This window comes from Pieris napi, chromosome 17 (genome assembly GCF_905475465.1).
Source record: "Pieris napi chromosome 17, ilPieNapi1.2, whole genome shotgun sequence".
NCBI lineage: Eukaryota > Metazoa > Arthropoda > Insecta > Lepidoptera > Pieridae > Pieris > Pieris napi.
Genome location: NC_062250.1, coordinates 10,065,850 through 10,089,316, shown reverse-complemented (window position 1 = coordinate 10,089,316; position 23,467 = coordinate 10,065,850). Strand labels below are relative to the sequence as shown.

Sequence of the window (23,467 nt, the reverse complement as noted above, 5' to 3'; positions counted from 1 at the left end):
ATGTGGAACCAGCTGCCTACTGAAGTATTTCGGAAATAATTCGACTAAGGCTGGAACAAGAAAAGAGCGTACCAAATTTGAAACACTTGCGAGATTTCTGACAGTGTGAGTGTCCATAAGCGGTGGTTTCACTTAACATCAGGTGAGCCTCCTGCCCGTTTGCCTTCTTTTACATAAAAAAAAGGGTGCGTGTACTTATGTACGCGCGTAAGAAGTTATACTTCTTTGGCTTTCTTTATTTTTTTTAAATATTAAATAAATAATAACAAATATTTAACGTTAATAATGTAATAATATTTAATATTTAGTATATTATTCAATTATTAATTAATATTAATAATTATTATCATTTATTATTTTATTATATTATTCATTCAATATTTAATAACTAAGTACGTATGTTTCATAACCTTTTAACTAAGTAACAATAGTTCTTTGTGAAAAAGCATTGCTAAATTTCTTTGAAAAAATAATAAAAACTCCTTTATTTGTTTAAAAGGTAAATGACAAATGTCATTATGGTCATTCAAAATTCTTGGCATACGAACTTCACGCATATTCTTTTTACTTGTAGATTGTCTTATTCCTATCTCGCCCGCGCACGCTATTATCACACTCCCAATTTTGTGTCACAGGTGCGCGCGCATCGTAAAATTTCACTCTCATAAATTTTTCATAACGCGCCTAAAGAAGTATAATGGCTGATTTACACAGGGTAAGTAGACAAGTCAGTCGCAGCGCCAATGTCGGCGCCGCGACTGACTTTAACTGTTTACATGAAGTAAGTAGTAGTAGTGCGTTTCTCACGATGAGCACACGTTTGTGAAGTCAGTGGGAAAAATGAATTCGCGAAAACAACTGAAACGACGATTTAATTATTTGTTGAAAAAATTAACAATTTTGCTGTTGAATGAGTTAATAGAAATGGTAGAAAATGAGATAGCTAAAAATAAACGACAATGGGTAAGAAAATGGATTGACGATAGAAATGAAACTGGTGGCTCTGATTTGTTGCTGAAGCAATTGCGATTTGAAGATCCTGCGGAGTACAAACTGGCCATGTAATTGCACCAATTTTAAGGTTTCGTCTTCGCTAAGCTTCATTTTTATCGCCAGCGAAGAAAACGTGGTCACTCTACAACGCAGCGGCAGTGACTAACCACGCACTGACTCGTCTGTTTACACGGGGTTTATTTGGCTGGCGCGGGGGTGCGCGGGTGGCGGGGGGCGCCAACTGACTTTAAAATATTCGTGTCCGAATATTCAAGTCAGCGCTGACTTCAAGCCACTGTACTGACTTCAAATCAGTTTACACAGGGTTTTTTTCGGGTCAGCACTGACTTGCCTCGAATTTGTAGTCAGTTACTGACCCTGTGTAAATCAGCTCTAACTTCAAAAATGTACAATCACTAAACCCATTTAAATGTAAATTATTACATAAATATCTCACGCTGCTAAAGCCGACTTTTAAGTGACATTAAGTCTACGGATTCTCGTTTCTCGTTGAATACCTTGAAGACAAAAGACTTTTCATTCTAATCCAACGCAGAGTCTATTAAATAAATTCGCTACTGTATTGTACACTTAATATTAAAAGCATTTTCGAGAAAATAAAAGTAACGAGGTTCGCGCCAAGTCTTATCACATCCCCTCACTCGCGCCTTGTGATGTTATTTGCAAGATTATTTCGTGTTACATGAATATAATTTTATTTTTAGTTTTGGCACATGAATTGTCTTTCAGTGATGTAAATAATGTAATAAACTCGATTTTATATCCGTTTTCAGTAAGTTTTATTAAAATGACAAGTTTTATATGCGAAGTTTTATACTGTAATGAAGAATATATGAGTATCCATCATAACTGAGCTTAAAATTAAGCTTAAACGTGTAAGTATAAAAGACTTTTTGATTTTGTATAATTTAATTAGGACTTAGACTAAGGATTTAAGTTTAGAAGAAAACAACGAGCTAAATCAAATGTATGTTCCAAAATGGCAAATCACTTATTTTTTGTATTATTTACCATTTTTTATTAGTAATATTAAAAGCAGTTATAAAAGGAGAGCGAACACGCCGGCCTTTTCTCGTTTGACAGAGCTAATCAATAAGCAATAGTTTTTAGTAAACCACACTTACCAGAGGCTGTTTCGAGAAGTCCTTTAGGGTCGGAGGCTTCGTCGGCAACCACAGTTGCTATAGCAACGAGTATCACCCACATCTGGCCCGCCATTCTGCCAACAATTTTTTCAATATTATTTCAAATCACAAACATCTTATTCCGCAGACTATTTACCAAAATAGTCTGCGGAAAGCCTTGTAATTGTAATTATCAAGTTATTAATTGTAATATATCTAGGTCAACAATCAGTTATCAACAGTATTTTTACAATGATCCCATTCCTAGAATCTAGGCCTCGAATAAATGGTGTAATATATATAAGTTCATCATAGGGCAAAGTGCGTGTTGGCGACTTAGATTTTTGTTAGTAGAACACGTTGCTTTCCTTACGAGGCTTTACCGAAAATACAGCCATTGAAAAGTCTTAGGTTTGCTTGAAGTGACCTGACTTCTGACTGAGAATCCACACGCATAACTACTCTAGGAATACTCATATATAGAGTAGTATATAGCTTTCTCTGTTATATATTAGCCAGAATGATAGCTAATATATACCATGATATACGTAAGGAAATAATTTTATTTCTTAGATTTGATTCTTTAGATTATTAATGCTAGTTTTAGCTTGTCATTTAAAAATTTATTTTGAAGATTTTTTTTAGAACATTTTGGATTACAAAAGAAATAGGATAAAAGTGATTGTTTTCAAGTAAGATCGCAAACTCTAAATGTTGTTTCTTAAACTACATATTTCAGCAACATATTTATGTTGCTGAAATATGTAGTCAACATGTTTCATTCATCATATGTATATAATGATAATGGCGTAGCTCGCCAATATGGCTGGGCGTGTGTTATTGAACGCTGGTATATGAATAGTTATAACGTTGGTTGTATTTGTATAATATGAAAGTACTGAGGCGGGTGCTCCAATAAACTTGCCAAACACAAATATAGGTGGGCGTACAGTCTGCACTATTAACGGACAAAGAGAATGTGGATTATGAAAACTTTTAAGCCGCTTATCGAAATGTTATGGAGAATAAATTTTGCGAAAGTCTATTAATATTTCAGCATATAACCGAATTATCAATAAATATTGCTATTACCAAAAGTGTATTAATTTTTTTGAAAATAGTGAAGCGTTTGTTGTATGGAATTATGAAGTTCTCATTTTAACAACTATTAGTTATTACAAAATTGATATCCAAAAAAATAATTGTGCAAACCCTTGATTTATATTATAAAACAATACAATTGAAGACAGGATATAGATATAATAAAATAATAATAAATGAATTAGTCTATAATACAGATTCAATTCGAATTCAGTTTAGAGTTGCTTTAGAAAATTGTAAATACTGTACTATATTTGATTGGTATGATTAATTATTGATATATTATAAATATAAATTATATATATATTAGAAATACTGATATTTATTTATGAAACAAAATGCCAAATATACTTTGCGAATTTTCTTAGGTTTTCAGTCATCTAATATAAATCTGAAGACGGTTCTTCGTTTATAGCCTTTCAAATGAAATCTTTCACTTATTTTTACCATCCAAGCTATTTAAGCAACCGTTACGTGATACCTTATAAGAGAACAAAGGAACATTGTGTTTTAAAATACTAGGATATTCAGTAAATGTAGGTCCAGAGTTTCTTGTGTATTATTAAAACCAATCTCAGGCACAATGTAGGAAAGAAAAGGGGCCAATTATTCCTTGCATCCCCGTGCAACTTGCAATGAATTTAACATTGCAACCGTAGCTAGATTTATACAACAGTTTCCGTTGAAATTGCATTGTCCTGACTAGGATTCCTTCTCGTAGAGAAATTACCTCAAATACACTACATTTAATTTCACATAAAATAAATCTTTGGATTCCTAGTATTGCCGTTATTAATGGCATGAAAGACTACTTCCATTTTGCACTTAAGGACGTCATTCGTAGAAAAGTAATCTGTGTAGGTTGGACTGCAGTTCGTCGGGATTTTCCTGGTTATCATTAACGCCGAAATATTCAAGAGATCATAAATAATATAAATAAACTAAAAACAAAAGTTTGTAATATTAAACTTTTGGGTGTAGTTTAAATGTGAATTGCTACAAAAAGTAATTATTTTATGAGTGAGATACAAACAATTATCGCCGTATTTGTAAGAATTGTATTGACACTATAGCTTTTAAAAGGGTAAAATTATTGGAATTTTAGAAACTACATACAAATCCTTGTAAATGTGACACATGCCGACAATACAAGGGCCTAACACATGCTTAGTTTTGCACAGATACATCGAAATAATTGTATAAAAATATAGTAAATATAAACTCATTACATTAACTATAATTAATACTGTATTAAATATACATTTAATAAACTGATTTAAGTTTTATTATTCAAACAACTATAAATAAAGAACCTTGTCTAGTTATATAAGATGGAAAAAAATAAATCTAAAGGGAATCTTTCAAAGCAAGATTTTATCATCCGCCCTAGAAAAATACATTGTTACGCCCACAACTGTTGTCAAAGGCACAAGAAACTTATTCATACCCATCTATAGAGGAATAGTGATTATTCAAGCGCCCATAAGGTAAAATGGGTCACTCGAAACCTCACGTATAATGTCTAAAGTTTGGGGTGAAAACGAAGTGCGGTCTCTTGTATATAATTTCACGCACTACTAAAGATATACCTCATTTATGTTTGGATTAAAATAAATCAGTGGCTCAACAGCCTCTTTAGGTCTTGGCCTCAGATATCTGAATCTGTTTCATGATCATTTTAAATTCTAATACGCAAATAGGTGCCTGACACACACCGTCGGATTTTTGCCGGTTTCTTCAAAATGTTTTCCTTTACCGTTCGAGCGATTGTTAAAAGCGCACATAGACAGAAAGTCCATTGGTGCACAGCCGGGGCTCGAACCTACGACTTAAGGGATGAGAGTCTACTCTACTCTACACTTAACACTAAGACAACAGTGCTCACTAGCAAATTTTATAACGGTATATTACCAATTTGCGACCAGTGTGAAGTTTTTTAAACCAGAATTTGATAAATGTTGCAAAACGTTGGCTACGTTCACCGCTTAACTTCTTACTAAGAAGCGTGAAATTAGTTTTCGACAAACTGTAGTAGTTATTATACGAGTTAACTGCGGGCTACAGTTACAGGTATAACTTTTGTGTAAAAAGATTTTAATGAGCTGTTAGAGCGTTTAATGTGCCCCGTGGGGAGTATTATTGTGGTTTATATATAATATTTATACTTTATTGTATTGTCACGAGTTATGTAACCTAACATTAGTTAGTTTATATATATATATATAAATATATATATATATATATATATACTAGCTGACCCGGCAAATGTTTGTTTTGCCATGTATATTATTTCTAGGAAACATTTCTTTTTAGTTACAATAATAAAAAATAGGGGTTGATCGTAGAGGGGTAAAAATAAGGGGTTGTATATATTTTTGTATCATAAAAAAGGACCCTTATGACCTCTATCTGTTCAAGCTTAGCAAATCCATAAACAATAACATTTATAACATTATTAAGCATTGCGAGTGTAGATTGACAGCTGTTTATATATTTATTATCTATAGCATATATATTACACTTTCAGCTTTAAAACTTCAGACTGTATACACTGTGCCTTAGTTTTATTGTATATTGGTCGCGGCGAAGGAAAACATCGTTCGGAAACCTTACACTTAAACAGTAGACAGCGTGTGTCTGACACAGAGGGCTGATCACCTACTTACGTATTAGAAAAAAAATTGTCACTACTATACAATTCCAAGCAGCAAATGATTTCTCATTACCGTATTACCAAACAGAAATAAAAAAGCTGAAATTTTAAATTAAGAATTGTAAAAGATGAAAATATTTAGCAAGGATCATTTGTCTTTCCATAACGAGTAGAAACGTGAATAGGGTCAACAGCCTCATTATCTAAAGGGCCACGTGGCAAATTGTTTCAGAATGAGGACTGAATATAGGTTTAAAAGGTGTATTTTATTACTGTATCTGTAGAGAGATGCTAACTATATAGATGCTTATAACGTTTATGGTCGTCTACAGTTTATGGTACGTGCATGACGTAAAATTATTAATAGTTTCTTTATAGGTAAGTTATGGGATTTGCAATAAAACTAAATCTTATATTTAATTGAAAAGTATGTCTTGGCAATTATAAAATTGTGTTACTTAGTTTTTGTAAAACAAACTTCATTATTGTTTATAAATATGATTATAGTCAACCCTAGTATGTGGAATATTTTTAAGTGTCGACAAGAATATAATAATAATAGAAAAGTAGGTTATCAGCCTACTGTGTCTAAGGCATGCCCTCAAGATGTTTTCCTTAACCGTACATCACGTGTTAAATACGTACACTTTTTTAATTTTTTTTTTTAATTTGTGAGCCCTCCATATCGCCGCATTGACCTCCCGGGGGTCACACTAGGCAACTTAACCCAGACAGACAAGCGAGTAGAATGTTGAATTGCCAACCACTTGCAATTATCATGCTCGGCTCAGGATATACTGTTACATATATCCTAAACTTCACAGTCTATTTATAGGTAGCATACCTCACTGCATGCCTTATAAATTCGACCGTGCCCTCCATGTACGGTTTGAGCACTCGCCCGGACCGTACATCACTACCAGAGGCCGAGAACAAATTTAAATTAAAACTTGCCCTTGAACCGGGAATCGAACCCGGTACCCCTCACCTAGCTGTCACTTAAGAAGACCCCTAGGCTATGAGGCCCTTAAATACATACACTAGGCCAACACTTCTCTGCAATATGAAGTAAGTAGTTGTATAAGGGAAGGATGGAAAATAGTTGGCAAATAAGAAATGTTTTCCGAAAAGTTGTCGCCATTACAACGGATGAAAAGCCTCAAAATTACGAACCCTAAGAAAGGTCGCACGTTGTTTTATCGATAAGCTTTATCTTTCGGGGACAGAATTGGGTCATTTTAGCTTATAGGCTATTTATTTCGTTCAATATTGCGTAAAATATGCGAGCATGATTAAAAGCGATATTATGGCTAATTGCTTAAGTAACATTTTATTTAATAGATTCAAGAGATGTTTTTACTGGAAGTTTAAACTTTTACAGTGTTTTCTTAACAATATTTTGTGTATATTTTACTTGGTTAATGCTGTGTTATAGCTTTAAAACAACAGAACCGATTTAAATGAATCTTGGACTGTAAGATAATAAGTTACCTAATTTGACTAGAAGATTTCGAAACAATTATGGACAAACATGCGAAATATAGCACTAGGTGTGCTAAATTTCTTGGAAGTCTAAATAGATCATCAAATATTTTCCATTTCAACATTTTCACTTTCATACAAGTCAAACTTCGGAAAATTGGAAATACTAAATGCAAAAGTCCACTACAAGCAAACAGGATCACAAAAAAATATGACTATATTATACACACGATACCTATACGTGTGGTCTATAATGTTACAATCAAGATTAAAGCACACAAAAGTAGACCTTATGAAAGAGAAAGATTACAAGAATTTGAAATAATAATGAAGTACTCCAAAGTACTGCATTATTATAAATAAGATAATATACTCGTACATATTGTTACGAGCTAGGGGATCGGATAGAAAACGCAGTAGATCTCTTCGAGGGTTTCTTTTTAAATCATCTGAAAACGAGAGTAATTTTATGCAAATTAAAATTTTCTGATCATCTCTATCACATGATAGAGAATTAAATTACATTTCAGCTTAGTGAAAGCGTCTCTAACTTGTGAAAAGACGAAAAACATTTCAATCAACCCATCCGTAACAATTAATTTTAGTATTATGTTATGCTTTAATTTCGGCCAGATTACATCCAGGAGTGATGTACTGGGGTCTAAAACACTATTGACAAAGAACCAGGTTTATTTATTTACCCATGAGATGCAAAAACCTTAGTGGACCGTAAACCTTGACCTAGCACAAACGTTCTACGAGATATCTTGGGAGAAGCTTATTCAAATTCTAACCCAACAAAGTCAACGTATGTAGTAAAATCTTTAAATTCCACGATAAAAATGGAAATGTGCACGTGGTAGTAACAAACTGGAAACTCGCTGCACATAACTATTAATGCTTCGAGATAGCGCGGAGCGTAAAACTAAATTGCTTGGAACTAGTTCTTCTAACTATTAAACTATAGATATATATAGATGTTCAGGGTGAGATCTATAGTGCGCACTTGGACTTTGCTCAGACTTTACTTACGAAAAACACTAAGGTTAAACTATGATTTAGTATATTTATAGACATTTTAACGGTGAGATTAAGCTAAGCTCAAGCTAAGACAGAAATTGATGTTTCATTTCATGCAATACCTTCTTTATTATCCTTTAAAAAAGTAAAGAATGGTTATACTTAAGTCTGAGCAAAGTCTAAGTGCGCTCTATAGATCTCACCCTTAGTGTTTTGCTTAATGTAGTGTAGACTGCTAAGTAAAAAGGTTCACTCGTCTTTAAATGATTCTTCAAATCGTTTCGCTCTTGTTGAATTAGTTGTAAATTTTAATTTTTGTTCATTAGAGGTAGATTGGATTTAGATTTTGGGTTGCTTTGCCAGAGACGTAAATTTGAAGAGTAACTCGTAAAGTAATCAAAAATGAGTTTGGAAGTTACTGAGCGCAGATGTTTGGTTGGTGTTTATGCTGTCTTTTATAATATAAATAGTATAAATATTTACAGGTAGGCGCAGTATTAGACCGCTGTATTTCAGTATTCTGGGCATCTACTGGCCCAAGAAGATCCCTAAGGAGCAACTTTGAGAGCGCCGAGTAACTCCGATTAGCCACCAGATCAAGTGACGCAAGTGGAAATGGATAGGCCATACACTTCAAAGGGGTTTCAATTATATCCCCAAGCAGGCTGATTGGAACCCGAATGGAAAGCGGAAGCGTGGCCGTCCCAGGTAAACCTGGCGCAGATGAGGCAAAGAGAGCCGGGAAGACTTGGAGTGAGGTGAAACACGAGGCTCAAGACCGAACGCGATGGATACTCACTGTGGACGCTCTCTGCCCCATCTATGGGGAAATTAATTTAAGTCAAGAATTTTAGACTAATACGCATGTGATTTACTCAGAGAAGCACAATTCGCACGTGAGTTACGCACTCTAAACACTATTGCTTGTGAGACGGATATATTTAGTTGCGCACTGGCTGAATTCACAAGAATTGCATAATTTTTACTTGTTATGTTTATATTATGTTTTTAGTATAGTTTTCTAGTCTACCTATTAGCAATTAGTTACTGTAAAAATAGGAAATAAGAAAAATAAATAAATAAATTTCCAACCATAAAGACGTGTGTTAGAAGCTCACCAATGAAACGATATTTATTATCAGGACAAAAGTGCAATAAATCGTATCAAATATGCTATATGCTTTAGAATTTTGTAAATATTTTCTTTTATTGCAAGTATTTGTATTAACGGAAATATACCTTGCTTCAAACTTGGACACATTACACTCATTGAAACCCATCCTAACGACATTCGCATGGACGCATCTCTCGTTAATTACACGCACTCAGTTGGCACACATTCAAGGCAGAAGTTTAATTAAAGTAATCAAATCTCTCGCAAGATTGGTTCACGCAACTATCCCTAACTTATATTGGCTTCGTTTGATTGTATACCGTGGACATAGACTGCTTGATTCGATTAAGAGCGTGGCCGCACTGTGATTGCCAATTTTAAGATACGTATTGCGCCCAGTTTTGAATTGTGGTTTAGAAATACGGTAATCCAGTGGCGCTGCAACCTTAAATGTGTCTATACATTGGTTTTGAATCCGTTTCTTTGATAATTTTTACCAGTAGGTGATCTTCTGTTTGACATATATATATATATTTCTGCATTTGAGACATGGCGTTTTTCTTACGATGTTTTCCTTCATAAAAGCGAAGTATTAGATGCACACATAGACATAAAGTCCATTGGCGCACAGCCATCAGTCCAATGATGGATCGAACCTACGACCTCAGGGATGAGAGTCATTTGTTAAAGCCTGCGCTGCTCTAATTTTGTTGAATTGTGGTTTACTTCTACAAATAATGTTTTTTTTAGTCCCATCCATGTATTAATTGTGGCTGGAAACACGATATAAGCACGAAAATGCAACTAGACATTTTTAAAATTAAATCTATGTTCAATCGAATGGAAAAAAATCCGATAACGTCCTTTGTACACGTGTTGTAGGAGTGTGTTACCTATTTTTATATTGGAAAATCATATAGCAATACTGATCTTTCAGAAGGCGAAAATAAATATTACAAAACCGAGCCAAATAGCTTGTTGTAGATACGATATATCCACGGTTAAAGTTATCAGAATTAACCACACTATTAGTTCCCTTCGATAATGGCCTCGGTTAAATTACAGTGCGGCCTACGTTAATATTATTAATGACCATGATAATGCGTTGCCTTCGTAACGGAATATAGTAACTTCTTAATAGTCACTGTAAAGGTTATCTAAGCATTTTTATCGTGTTCTAATGGTGTGCTTATAAATTTGTCATGACTGGTAATTGTGCGATTATAAAGGGTTTTTCAACAAGAACTTTGTTTTCTAAAACAAAATAAAACAAAGAATTTAGAGGAAAATGAATAAAATTTTTATTGTATTACAAAGAGAAAAGTTTGGCAATTATGAAAGAAAAATGATATCTGGCAAATGTCCACCACGACCACGCTGACAGATGTTGATTCTTTCATCAAAATTTTTAATCACTTTTTGGCAAAATGGAGGGTCTATTTCGTTAATGACATCACGGATTTTGAGTTTTAAGGCTGCAATCGATTCGATTGGCTCCGTATAGACTCTGTCTTTAACATAGCCCCACAAAAAATAATCCAGTGGTGTTAAATCACACGATCTGGCTGGCCACTTAACAGCTGAATTTCGCGAAATTATGCGCTCGGGAAATTTGGTTTGCAATAAATTGATCGTTTCATTGGCTGTGTGACATGTGGCACCGTCCTGTTGAAACCACATTTCAGTGATATCCATGTCATCAATAAAAGGCCAAAATTTAGTGGTTAACATCTCGCGATACCGTGATCCATTGACTGTTACCGCATTTCCAGCCTCATCTTCGAAAAAAAACGGCCCAATCACGCCTCCAGACCACATAGTGCACCACACAGTAACAGGTTGAGTATGCAAAGCCTTCTCAATAATTGCTTTAGGATTTTCAGAAGCCCAAATGCGACAATTTTGCTTGTTGACGTACCCTGACAAATGAAAATTGGGCTTCGTCTGAAAAAATGATTTTTCAGAAAAACCAGCAGGTTGTTCCTGAATGAACTGAGCGAATCTGCGGCGATTTGAATGGTCGATCAGCTTTAATTCCTGCACCAGTTGAATCTTGTAAGGCTTCAAAGCCAAATCCTTTCGCAAAATTCGCCATGTTGTGCTTTTGGATAACCCCAATTGTTGAGAACGTCGTGAAATTGACAAATTTTGATCTTCTTCAACACTGTGGCTCACGGCGGCGATGTTTTCTGTTGAACGACCCGGTCGAACACGTGTTGGTGTTGGCACATTTTGTACCGAGCCTGTCGACTCAAATTTCGCGACCAAATTCTTAACAGCGGTCTCAGAAGGACGATTATGCTGGCCGAAAATATCACGAATTTTACGAAATGTAACTTTAACAGAACCACCATTTTTATAGTGGATTTGAATTATTTTAATGCGATTTTCGAGCGAAATTGAATTCATTATAATAATTGCCAAAGCACCTGCTACGAATACCGCCAAAAACTAAATGTCAAAACTATCACGTTCTCGGTGTTGCCACAATTGAAAAACAAACTTCTTGTTGAAATACCCTTTATAACGGAGAGTAATGTGGAAACTGCAATTTGAGTCTTTTAACAGTACATACAATATTTAAGTAATTTTTCATTTTGATTAGGTTAAGGACGAAACAGTAGTTGTTTTATATGATATTAAATTGAATTTTTTGTAATCATAAATAGCTATTGTAACCAGTGTTTCGGATGTAATCAATAAACTTAAATATCGCTTTTTTTAAACGTTAAGGCCTTGTTTCAGAATAAGTAAAATGTTTGAACTTTCAGATCTGGCAGTGCATGAGTTGAATTTTTTTTCTGTGGCTAATAATGTAAAAATAATCACACTAGCAAATGTGTCGAAATCTATGAAAAATCCTCGTGTAGTTCCACAGGATATGTATCGGGATATATAGGAATGAAAATGGTTAACAGTAAAATGTCCAGTTACGCATATTTATAAGAGAGCAAAATCAATAAACTGGCGATGAAGCGCCTTTCATTTTGTAGTTCAGGTCGAACATAAATTCACTAGCTTCGAATATCTGGGATATTGGAAAATTTAGAGTTGCAATACTGTCAGAGTAGAGAATTCGAGCGGCATTCAGCTACGTGATAGCTATTCACTATTCGAGAGCAAAATAAAGGCAAAACGGTTGTGACATTAAAACCTCTTTGATGTCGTTATTAAAATGTCAACGTTTGTTTTTCAATTGATATCGTCCGTATTAACGAAATATTCGATTCAAATATATCCGAAAGTCTCATAAATACCACTAATAATATAAAATAAATATACTTACAATAAGGAAACAGGACGTGACCAATACATAGACTACAATTATAAATATTTATATAGGGACGTGAGTTCCTTGAGGGTCTCAAGACAAGGCACGTAGGATACGCTGTTCAGGTTATAACAAACCTTATAAACTTAAAAATAATTCCAATGTAAGTTAGCTGGCCTATGGTGCAAATACATAAATTGTTAAATACATTCCTTTACTTGTAATTTTGTTAAATTTTTATATCATAAAGCATTAAAGTGTATATAAATAAATAAATTTATAAGCGATATTTTAAATTTAATTCAAACTATAAAAAGTCTTTACAATCGATATGGCACCGATGTTTTTTTGACAGTGAGCCATTTGAACTAAACAACACTAATGTAGGTAATTATACCACAAATATTATCGTATAATTATAGTGCAACAACAACAATAAGCATGTATTATACGTATTTTTAGACATATTGATTTATCGTCTACTGTTTCGGCCTTAACATTATCGAAATGAAAAAAAAAACCTTAAACAATTTTTCGTACTATGTCTGTGTACTGTTATCTCACAATTAGCATCAAGCATTTAGCTTACAAAGTACGACGGACCAAATGTGCCTCTAAGTGCGGATACTGAGCCCATATTACTACTAGTTAATACTACACTAATAACTGAAAATTTGTAGCAAAAGCGATTAATTAATTTCTCAATCATGGTCGTGGGATCTACCACCGGCCGTGCACTTTTCATTCTACGAGTAGGTGCGAGTGTTAACTGCGCACGTACGGTAGAGCAAATCAACGTGAACAAATTTGCATGCTGGCCCGTGTCTATTACGGAGGTCACACCTTAGTTAATGTTTCTTTATTTCTTCAATGTGTGAGGTCGTGTTCACGCGTTTATAAATAAGCAACCAGAAAATTTTAACAAAAATCTTAGATTTTTGGCATAGAAGTCTCATGAACTACATTTAAAATACATATGTAACACATAAATCCTCCTTCATTTAAAGTTAATAAAGAAAATATATTGAAAGAAATGTAGAAAACCACAGCCAACGTCCATAAAGCACGATGGCGCCACTAAATTAAACATTAACATTATCTGATTTGTATTATTACTATTCACATAGATAGTAGACGTATAGCAAGCAGATTTAAATTTGACAGAATTGGTCTAGTTGATAAACAACGATGCATAATATTGATTTGCCAACCACGATATAACTAATTTAGTCTGTGACTATGTGAAGCTTCGCGGTTCGCCCCGACGCGATGGGAGCGAGACGGCCATCTTGTGACAACGTACGTCAGCACACCGCGGCATTATAATAATATCATTTGCAAAAATAAACCTTCCTTGGGTACCTGTTTTTTTACAAAAGAGTTTAGTTGTTGACTGCTGTTTCGTAGTATCAACATAGTTTTTGTGCTATTCCGTGTTTTGCTATAGTATATATATAGAACGATGGCGCTCACATACTTATATTATACTTCTTCTGTAAGTTAAAAAAACAACACTGTATTTGACTGCGCAATTAAAATAATTTAAGATTAATGGTTGTTTAATATGCGAATTGAAAAAACGTGTGTGTAGTTATGTTATACTTCTTTGGCGTAAAAACATAAAAATCTTTTCAAAAATTTCAAAAAACGACCTAACACCAGAAAAAATGTTGACTATAGCTAACTACAGGGTGTCGGTTTTTTGTGACGGTGTGCACGCGCATTGTAAAAAATTACTCTCATTAATTAAATTTTCCCTCATGCGCCAAAAGAAGTATAACTTCAAAAATTTATTAAAGGTTAGCTTTTAATTTGTGTGCTTCGAAAAGTGTGGATGATAAACTTCAGTGTTACTATTCAAAAGCAATAGTTTTCTATGGTACAGTGTCTGAATCTTTGATTTGTGATACTACAAAAGGCCAGGCAAATTATTTTCAACAAAATCTCATTTGAAATCTCTATTTCTACGCAACGCTAGATATAAAATAAACGAAAATGTTTATAATTAAATCTCTTTGAGTACAAAGCCAGCATTGTTTTGTCTTCAAAGTGTCAACAGACTGGAAAAGTCAAATGAAAAACAGTCGAAAAATTAAAGCAGAGTAGACATACCAGTGACAATGTTTGCTTTTAATTAAATTCACGGAGCTTGCTGGATATTAATGGAAACCCTGTTTTTGTTAAATCGTCACGTTTGCGGCGAGCTTTTTGTATAATCCGTATTAATAATACTTTGTATATGTATTGAACTGCAATCAGTGCTGAATATCAACAGAACCAATAAAAATCTTATGCATTTTAAATAAGTTGTATAAAATAAATAACTATAAGTATGTTTAATGTTTATATCGTTGTCAAAAAAATCTTAAATTAAGAATTAATATTTTAAAAAATATTTTTTTTCTACTTAATTTTAATTCTATTGAAATGATATAGAAATAAAATCGGAGCAAGTTCAGTAAGTGCCTCGCTTAATAACTGATGCTGAAGATTTATCCATTATTGACTGCCTAGCCCGGGAATCATTTAACGAATTAACAAAATAACATTATGTGGGCCCTTATGTTTATTTACAGCGCTTCAGTAAATCCAAAAACCCACTTTAGGCTTCCATACTAAAATTAAATACCGCTTTCGTGGTTCAGTTGATAACGCACACCAAGAAGCTGAATTATTTGTAAAATATTTATTTTAAACGGGAAGCTTATATAAGAGATACCGTCACCCGTGGTTTTAACACTACTAAGAGGCGTTGCGTCGCCCGCCTTTTTTAATACAAGGTAACGAAACAGATACTTCCAAGTAGACATTTTGTAAGACGTATGTCAAAAAACGTTTGATATAGAGCAAAAGTAATACAATATGGACATTTTTAAAAGAACCCATTTTAGGTTTTTATGTTCGGTCAACATGATTGGTAATGTGCTGTATGTACATTGTACATACCTATTTATAGATTCTTCATTGAAGTGTACGACACCAAATGTTGGGAGTGAGTGGTGGTACGCATAGAAAGCTGGCATTAAAAAAGCTATCAAAAGTTTCAGAGATATTATTCGCAAACAGGATTTGTAACAATACAACATATTCTATTAATTTACATAATTTGACGATTCGAGTAATGTACTAAATTCACGTGTATATCCGTTGAAAAAGTTTTATTTCACCTTTACAATAAATAAATGCCAACCAATACGCTGTATGCAGCTGAAAGCGTAAAATTTTACGATGTTCAATTCAACTATTAACATTTCCACAATATATGGAAGCTCTGTGGTTAAAATTGTATGTACAATGTATTACGATAGTTAATTGAACTGAATTTGTAATTGAAGTTTGAGCCACCAATTTAGCGTGGAATTTTTTACGCTACAAAAGTGGAAGCGATAACTGTATTGCCGGAAATCGATGTCAGGTATTATGCTACATTACCAAGCTACCACCATTAAGGTTAAAAGTAGAAGAAAAGTAGCATTATAAAGGGTGTCTCCCGATTTTAAACTTTAAACAGGAAGTTCATTGGTGCACAGCCGGGGATCGAACCTATGACTCCAGAGGTTAAATTCGCATGTTAAAACCACTAGGCCAACACTACTCTATGTTTATGCAAATTTATTATTAGTTTATTAGTATATACACTGTTTATTTCCAGTTATTTATAACTAGAAAGAGTTTAATAAGATTGATTTTTATTAATAAACCTACATATGGAGTTGTTAACTTCTATATATACCTCGTGTAAGTACAGAATGGACATTTAGATCCAGGTAGGTGAAATTGCAGGCTAACCAGAATTGGTTGTTTGTAAAGTAGGTTTACGATCGAGATGTTTACGTGATAACGTCTTATTGGTGATATAAGTTTTTGGGAAGTAAGAAATTAATGAAGATAACAATTTTTTCAAATTTTAAATTACATCTATCGTTTTATTCACACTTTTGATGATAAATTTCGGGTGTAAAATGACAAGTTTACTTATTCGACTATGATATACATTTTTCTTCATACATTCACGGAATGACTGGCAGCGCTCGAGATGAGACGGGAGATCAGTCCGTCTCTCTCTCGTTATACCTGCGATCGCGCTCGTGAGGTTTTGGTGTGACACAAGTTTCTGAACATGTCACCCGACTAAAACGATTTTAAAGACGTTATCACGTCAAAATTAATTAAATGAAACTATGTTGTCCTAGTAGCAAATTTATATTAAACAACCCAACAGGGATGGGATGAATAAAAGACCAGCGTGCATGGTCTCATTGGTCAGCGGCACAGATCAAATATTGACACTATTTCTTTGATTAATCACAATCAAACGTAACACAGCACATTTTCGTTAATTTTTTTTTAGCCTCCAGGTGGACAGCGCTTTATTGCCGAGTTCGCGAACAATTTTCCTCGGAGAAACGCCTCTTTCACGTATTGAGTTCCGACAATAATTTTCTTCTCTTAACAATTTTGCTCTTTATATATACTCTTGTGTTACGCATATTTAGAGGCCTATTAAGTTTTATACGTATCAAAAAGGCGATCAGGCAGTGAAGTGTCTCTCAACTTTCCTACAAAAGGGGCTTTATTTACCTAAACTAAGACTGGTAAGCTTGGCGTCTCCCGCCGGGACCCAGGCAACGTCTGTTCTGGAAATATACTCATAATATTTATGGGTGAATTAAGTGAGGGCCAGCGGTGGATTCCAAAAAAAACCAAAATATATTAAAATTACTTTAATTAATTACTTTTACAAATAATGAACTTAACTAAGTACAATTATTTAATCGGCCCGATATTAGGTGCGCGATAAATATATTATATAATAAACTTAACTACTTGAGACTTGACCGGTCCGATATGAGGTATCCGATCAAAAAGCTGTTGGTTCTCTTGTCCCTTTCCTTATATAGCGTAGTTTCGTAAGAGGTGACTTGTATTGGGTTTGCGGGGCAAAGGGAGTGCAATGAATATGTAACATCTCCCCCGTAAGATGAGCAACTATTTGCTATTGATGTCTATAGCAAAAGTTGCGGCTCGAAGTTCTTGCGCAGACATGTTCTTATTATCCGTTTTTGAAATCGGCTTCGAAGATGTATTTCGGCGATATCGGAGTACGAAGAAAAGTACAGCTGCGCCCAGGAGTGTGGTCATAGCGAAGTACAAAGGAATCGTTGTGTGGTATATTATGTTTGATGAATCATATGTTTCCGCCGGTGCTTTCATTGTAATTCCATTTTGCATATTGTGTAACTTCGTGAGATCGATTGAATTAAGTTGGACACCTGGTTGATTTTGTTGAATGATGTTGTCCATTCGAGGAAAATTAATGATTTCGACACCGCTTCCTTTAACTCGGTCGTCGATGTTGGTGGCCGTAATTTCTGAGGATTTTAGCATACATGATTTAGGTATTGTTGCGAAATAGCTGCCGTGAAGTATTTCATATTTTTCGTGGGAACAGACGAGTTGAACTTTTGTAGGTTTTGGGAATGATATTATATAGTGCTGACTGTCTAGTTCCGTAAGAGCTTCTTTATACATAGTAATAGGCGTTGAGGAACATGATTTGTCTATTTCTTGAGAATGAATAATTTCGTAGATGCAGTCCTTTTTGGTCTTCATTTGATGACGTAGTTTTTGCTCGCATATGTGCCACCTGTTGATCTTCGGACATTCTGTCTCTATGTACACAAATTCTTTAGTATTAGTTGCTACATATGGATAGGACGGGATAATTACCTGAGAATGTATATTAGGTACAGGACACAATCGATAAAGTTGGAATATTGGAGGTAAGGTAATAGGAAAGCTAAGGACAACCACTATTTTCCTGTCTATATAATATGAACCTAAGCTAATTATATCATAAAAGTTTCTTATCTCCAAATCTAAAATTTGATCTGTGCCATACAGACTTTTTAATTTTCTTAACATTATTTTTAAATCATTAATATTTAATATAGAATGGTGCAAAGACATAGTGCGACTAAAAGCTAATATATTTTCTATTCTAATTATCTCATTATATAATTCCTGCACGTTATCGCTTATAATGTTGAATATTAGCGACAGGCGGGAGTATCGAATTACGCTTTGATTGTCCGAGTTAGACATGTTTATTATATAGTTAAGGGCTTTACTTAATTTTATTTGATTATCTGTTAAATTATTTAATACGTGAGTTTGTTGTATGCTATATTCTTTAAAAAGTGAAATATGTTGATTAAAACTAGAAGTTAATTCTTTATTATTCGATTTTAAAATATGAATAGCTGTCTCATATCTCAGAGCGTCATTATGATCGAGATTCCCAGAAATAAACTTGATAAGAGTACCCAATGGATTAATGATGCCTCGTTTAACCCTGGAGTCGGGTTCGAATGATTTTAACTGTAACATAACTTTATTTAATTTATTATTAATAAATTCGGTTTGGCTCTTGAAACGCAATGAGTAACCATTCGGTAGTCTATGTATAGTTTCAGTCAATTTTGTCTGCAAGTCAAGAACTTGTTGTTCTATTAGGTCTATGTTAATGTCTTTCAGGAAAACATGATGGTGAGAAATGATTTTAGTATCTCCTAATTTAAAGGGAAATAAGCCAGGTCCATTGTCAAGGCTGTCGAGTCGAATTTCTTGCGCTTGGGCTAGGGTTGTCAGAGTCAGTATTAGGTACCTGTAACAAAGTAGAATCTTTATGTGTCTTTTGTCGTTTTAATCTAGATTTCGCTACCGGTCCGCGTCTGCGTGAAGTATATATATGTATAGGTAAGTTAGCTATGACTTTATCTTGTGTATAGCGCGTGGCTAGCTTTTGTCTAGCTGCCATCGGATTTCGTACATATATCTCTTGGTCGGGTTCATACTGTACTTCGGGTTCTCTGTGAGTATTTCGTTGCGTCATAATCGCTTCGCGTTCGGCGAACGATGAGTCATGTATAAGTCGATATACTGTATCCATTTTACTATGATGGTTTTGCATATATTGTTGTAATAAACGTTCGGATAAATTTAAATCAGTGGGGTCTCTTGGGTCGTAATGTCCAGTGATTAAATCATAGGGTCTACATTTAGTTAAACTATGTATAGAACTATTATATGCTAAAATTGCGTAAGGTACTAAATTGGTGGCAGATTCATTCTTATGTTTTAATTTTAATATTCGGAGATGTTCTAAGAGAGTACTATGGAAACGTTCTATTATGCCGTTTTCATTTGGGGTGTGTGCAGTGATCTTATGATGGTGTATTTTGTGAAGACGTAAAAATTCAGTTACAACTTGATTCGTAAACTCGGTTCCTTGGTCAGTAGTCAAGGACATCGGTGAACCGTGATGGGTGATGAACGTTAGCAATGATTTTACGATATTAGGGGCTGTACAGTCACTTATACGATACGCTTGTGCATATCTGGAAAATGCGTCTATTAAAGTTAAATATTTTTCTTGTTCTATAGTTAATACATCTACATGTAGCATGTCAAAGGGTTTTGATGGCGGAGGTACAATTTTAAACTGTTGCTGTATTGGATTGCGATCGTATTTCGCACAATTACATACTGAACATCGATTTATATATTCTGTTATATCTGATTTCATATTAGGCCAAAAATAACGTTGTGACAAAGAGTTATATGTCTCATTGATACCACGGTGGTTGGTTTTACCTTCGTGATATTTCCTAATAGTATCCTGTTGGTTTAGATAATCTGATACGTTCTCAGTTTGCCGTTTGACGAGTAATATTTTCATAGAGGAACTTCTAAAAGTTCTTTGAATAATAGGAACAATATGAAGCATTCTATCTATTGGCTGGACTAAAATTGCTGTACGGATATTTGGATCAACATATTTTTTAATGAGGTCGATAGTTCCTTGTTCTAGGTTGTCTACATGAACTTGAACTGAAATGAGAGAGAATTTTTCGAATGGTTTACTAATGACGGGCTTCACTCTAGGTAAGTGATTAACTATATTAATTAATATCTGTCTGCGGAATTTATTTAAAGGGTCATCGCTAATAGGAATCTCAAGAATGGGATTTTCAGAACTAGTATGAGCGGTTTCAGTATGCGACGAACTTTGTGGTGATTGGAATTCGCGTGTTTCAGGTGCTGTCAGAGTGGATGAGGAAGATTTGCTATTCTGTGAGGCTGCTGTAAGTGTCGATGAGGTACTATGACGACGCGGGTCCCGTGACGTATTAACTATTAAGGACATAGCTTCGTCATTGTGTATTTCAATACGCGATAGCGCGTCAGCGTTCGTATTACACTTACCCTTTTTATATATTACAGTAAAATCGTACTCTGCGAGTTTTAGTTTCCACCTTGTTAAACGGGAATTTGGCTCCTTTAAATTCATAAGCCATTGCAAAGGCTTATGGTCGGTGACAATTCGAAACTTACGCCCAAAAAGGTATGGCCTGAAATACTTAGTAGCCCAAACTATGGCTAATAACTCTTTCTCTATCGTTGAATAATTTTGTTCACTAGTATTAAGAGTCCTGGATGCGTATGCTATGGGTCTATCGCTACCTATTGAACCTTGGGATAAAACGGCTCCTAATGCGATATTTGATGCGTCTGTCGTTAGTATAAAATCTTTTGTAAAATCGGGGTACTGTAGGATAGGATCATTCATTAATAAAGTTTTGCAGTGTTCGAAACATTTGATATATTCCGGAGATAAGGTAATAGTAGCGCCTTTTTTTAGGCATGATGTAAGAGGTTTAGTGATTTTTGCGAAATCAGAAATAAATTTCCTATAGTAACCTAATAGTCCTAAAAAGCCTTTAATTTGCTTTGTTGTTTTCGGTATGGGATAATTTGCTATGGCCTTGATCTTATCTGGGTTAGGTTTAACACCTTCGGTCGTAATTATATGACCTAAATAAGGGGTTTCTCGTTTAAGGAATTCGGATTTATCCATCTGGATTTTAAAGTTAGAATCTCTTAAGCGTTGAAATACTTCTTTAAGATTAGTCATCATTTCCTGAAGGGAGGTACCAAACACTAAAATGTCATCGAGATAAATTACACATATTTTGTTAACTAGACCTTGAAGAACATTGTCCATAACACGTTGAAAAGTTGATGGAGAATTTTTTAGGCCCATGGGCATTCGAAGGAATTCGTAATGACCATGTTCTACGCTAAATGCAGTTTTGTGAATGTCCTTGGATGACATTTCTACCTGATGGAAGCCACTAGCCAAATCTAATGTACAGAAATATTGGCATTTACCTAATTTATCTAGAACGTCTGTAATATTTGGAATCGGATACTTGTCGTCAATCGTTTTATCATTTAACTTCCGAAAGTCAATGACTAATCGCCACTTAACTTTTCCAGATGCGTCACTTTTCTTTGGCACTATCCATATAGGTGCACTCCATGCGGAGGTAGAAGGTCTAATTATACCTTGATCTAACATGTTTTTTATTTGCTTTTGAACCTCTTCACGATGTATATATGGATATCTATAGGTTTTACTATGAACAGGCAATTCATCGGTCGTATTAATACAGTGTTTGATTTTATTAGTAAATGTCAAAGGTTCGTGTTCAAGATGAAAAATGTCTGAATACTGTCTACAAATATTTTTTATATTAGCTGTCTCCTCTGCGTTTAAATGATCTATGCGCAAACGCGATAAGACGTCGCGAGCTCGGGCATTGTTATTAAAAGTATCATATGACACTTGTTCATTAAATATATGAGCTTTAATGGGTTCCGTCAAAGAAATTATAATATCACTGTTGGTGGGATTAGAGATTTCTAAAATTGCGTGATGATTATTTGCCGTAGTTATGCATTCATTTATGTAACATTTCCCGACTTTTTGATCTTGAATACATATATCACCGTTGGATATAGAAGTAGGCACACGTATTAATTTCGAAGAATTAGCTGGAATTATAGCTTCGCATAAATTCACACTATGGGACATGTACATATGAAGGGGGTTAGATGCAAACTTCGTAATTAATTTTCTAGATTCTAAATCAATTTTTGCCGACCATTTTTGAAGAAGATCACAACCAATTAGTCCATCGAAATAATTATGGAATTTATACACGAATAATTTTATCCATGCATTGTCTTTGAATTCTTTGAAACACGGTATATATATTGTATAATCATTCTTGGTAGTAGCATGCACGTTTGAAACAATAAATGGTTCGAAGTTTAAAGGAAAATTTGGAAAGTAAGTATCTATAGCTTCGGGTCTTATAAAAGATTGATTCGCACCTGTATCGATTAGAAATTTTAATGGTGGGAGATCTGGGTGAATTAGAACTTGAATAAATGGTAATTGTCTTTGATTTTGTATATTTAACTCTATTCGGGGAAAACTATTTTTCGATCCTTTGGAAAATCCTGTTTGGAAGGTTCTGGCACGTTGTTTTCAGAATTTATGGTTTCCGGTTGTTCAGTATACTCCGTTATATTATATTCGTCGGCTGTTGAACAGTCATATGGTAAGTAGTTAGGGTCATATTGTTGAAAGTCACATGGATATTCGTCATTGTCATAGTCACTATAGAGATAAGGGTCATTTAATTCGTTATTATTAATCTGTCGAGTTTTAAAGTAATTGTTAGGGGGTGGATTACCGTGAATCCTCCAGTCATGTCCAGTCTGAGTAGGTGGTAAAACTCGAGCAGCAGGGTGACTAATACCACTCATGGGTTGAG

General features: G+C 34.4%; 1 protein-coding gene across 1 annotated transcript in view; it reads right to left on the bottom strand.

Moving 5' to 3' along the window:
• Positions 1 to 23,467, bottom strand: part of LOC125057730 (thrombospondin type-1 domain-containing protein 7A-like) — a 103,635-nt gene that overhangs the window by 56,183 nt on the left and 23,985 nt on the right. The window contains exon 2 of the mRNA XM_047661588.1: positions 2,139 to 2,233. Within this exon, the coding sequence (XP_047517544.1) occupies positions 2,139 to 2,232 (94 nt within the window). The 5' untranslated portion in view covers position 2,233. The remainder of the gene's footprint in view (positions 1 to 2,138; positions 2,234 to 23,467) is intronic.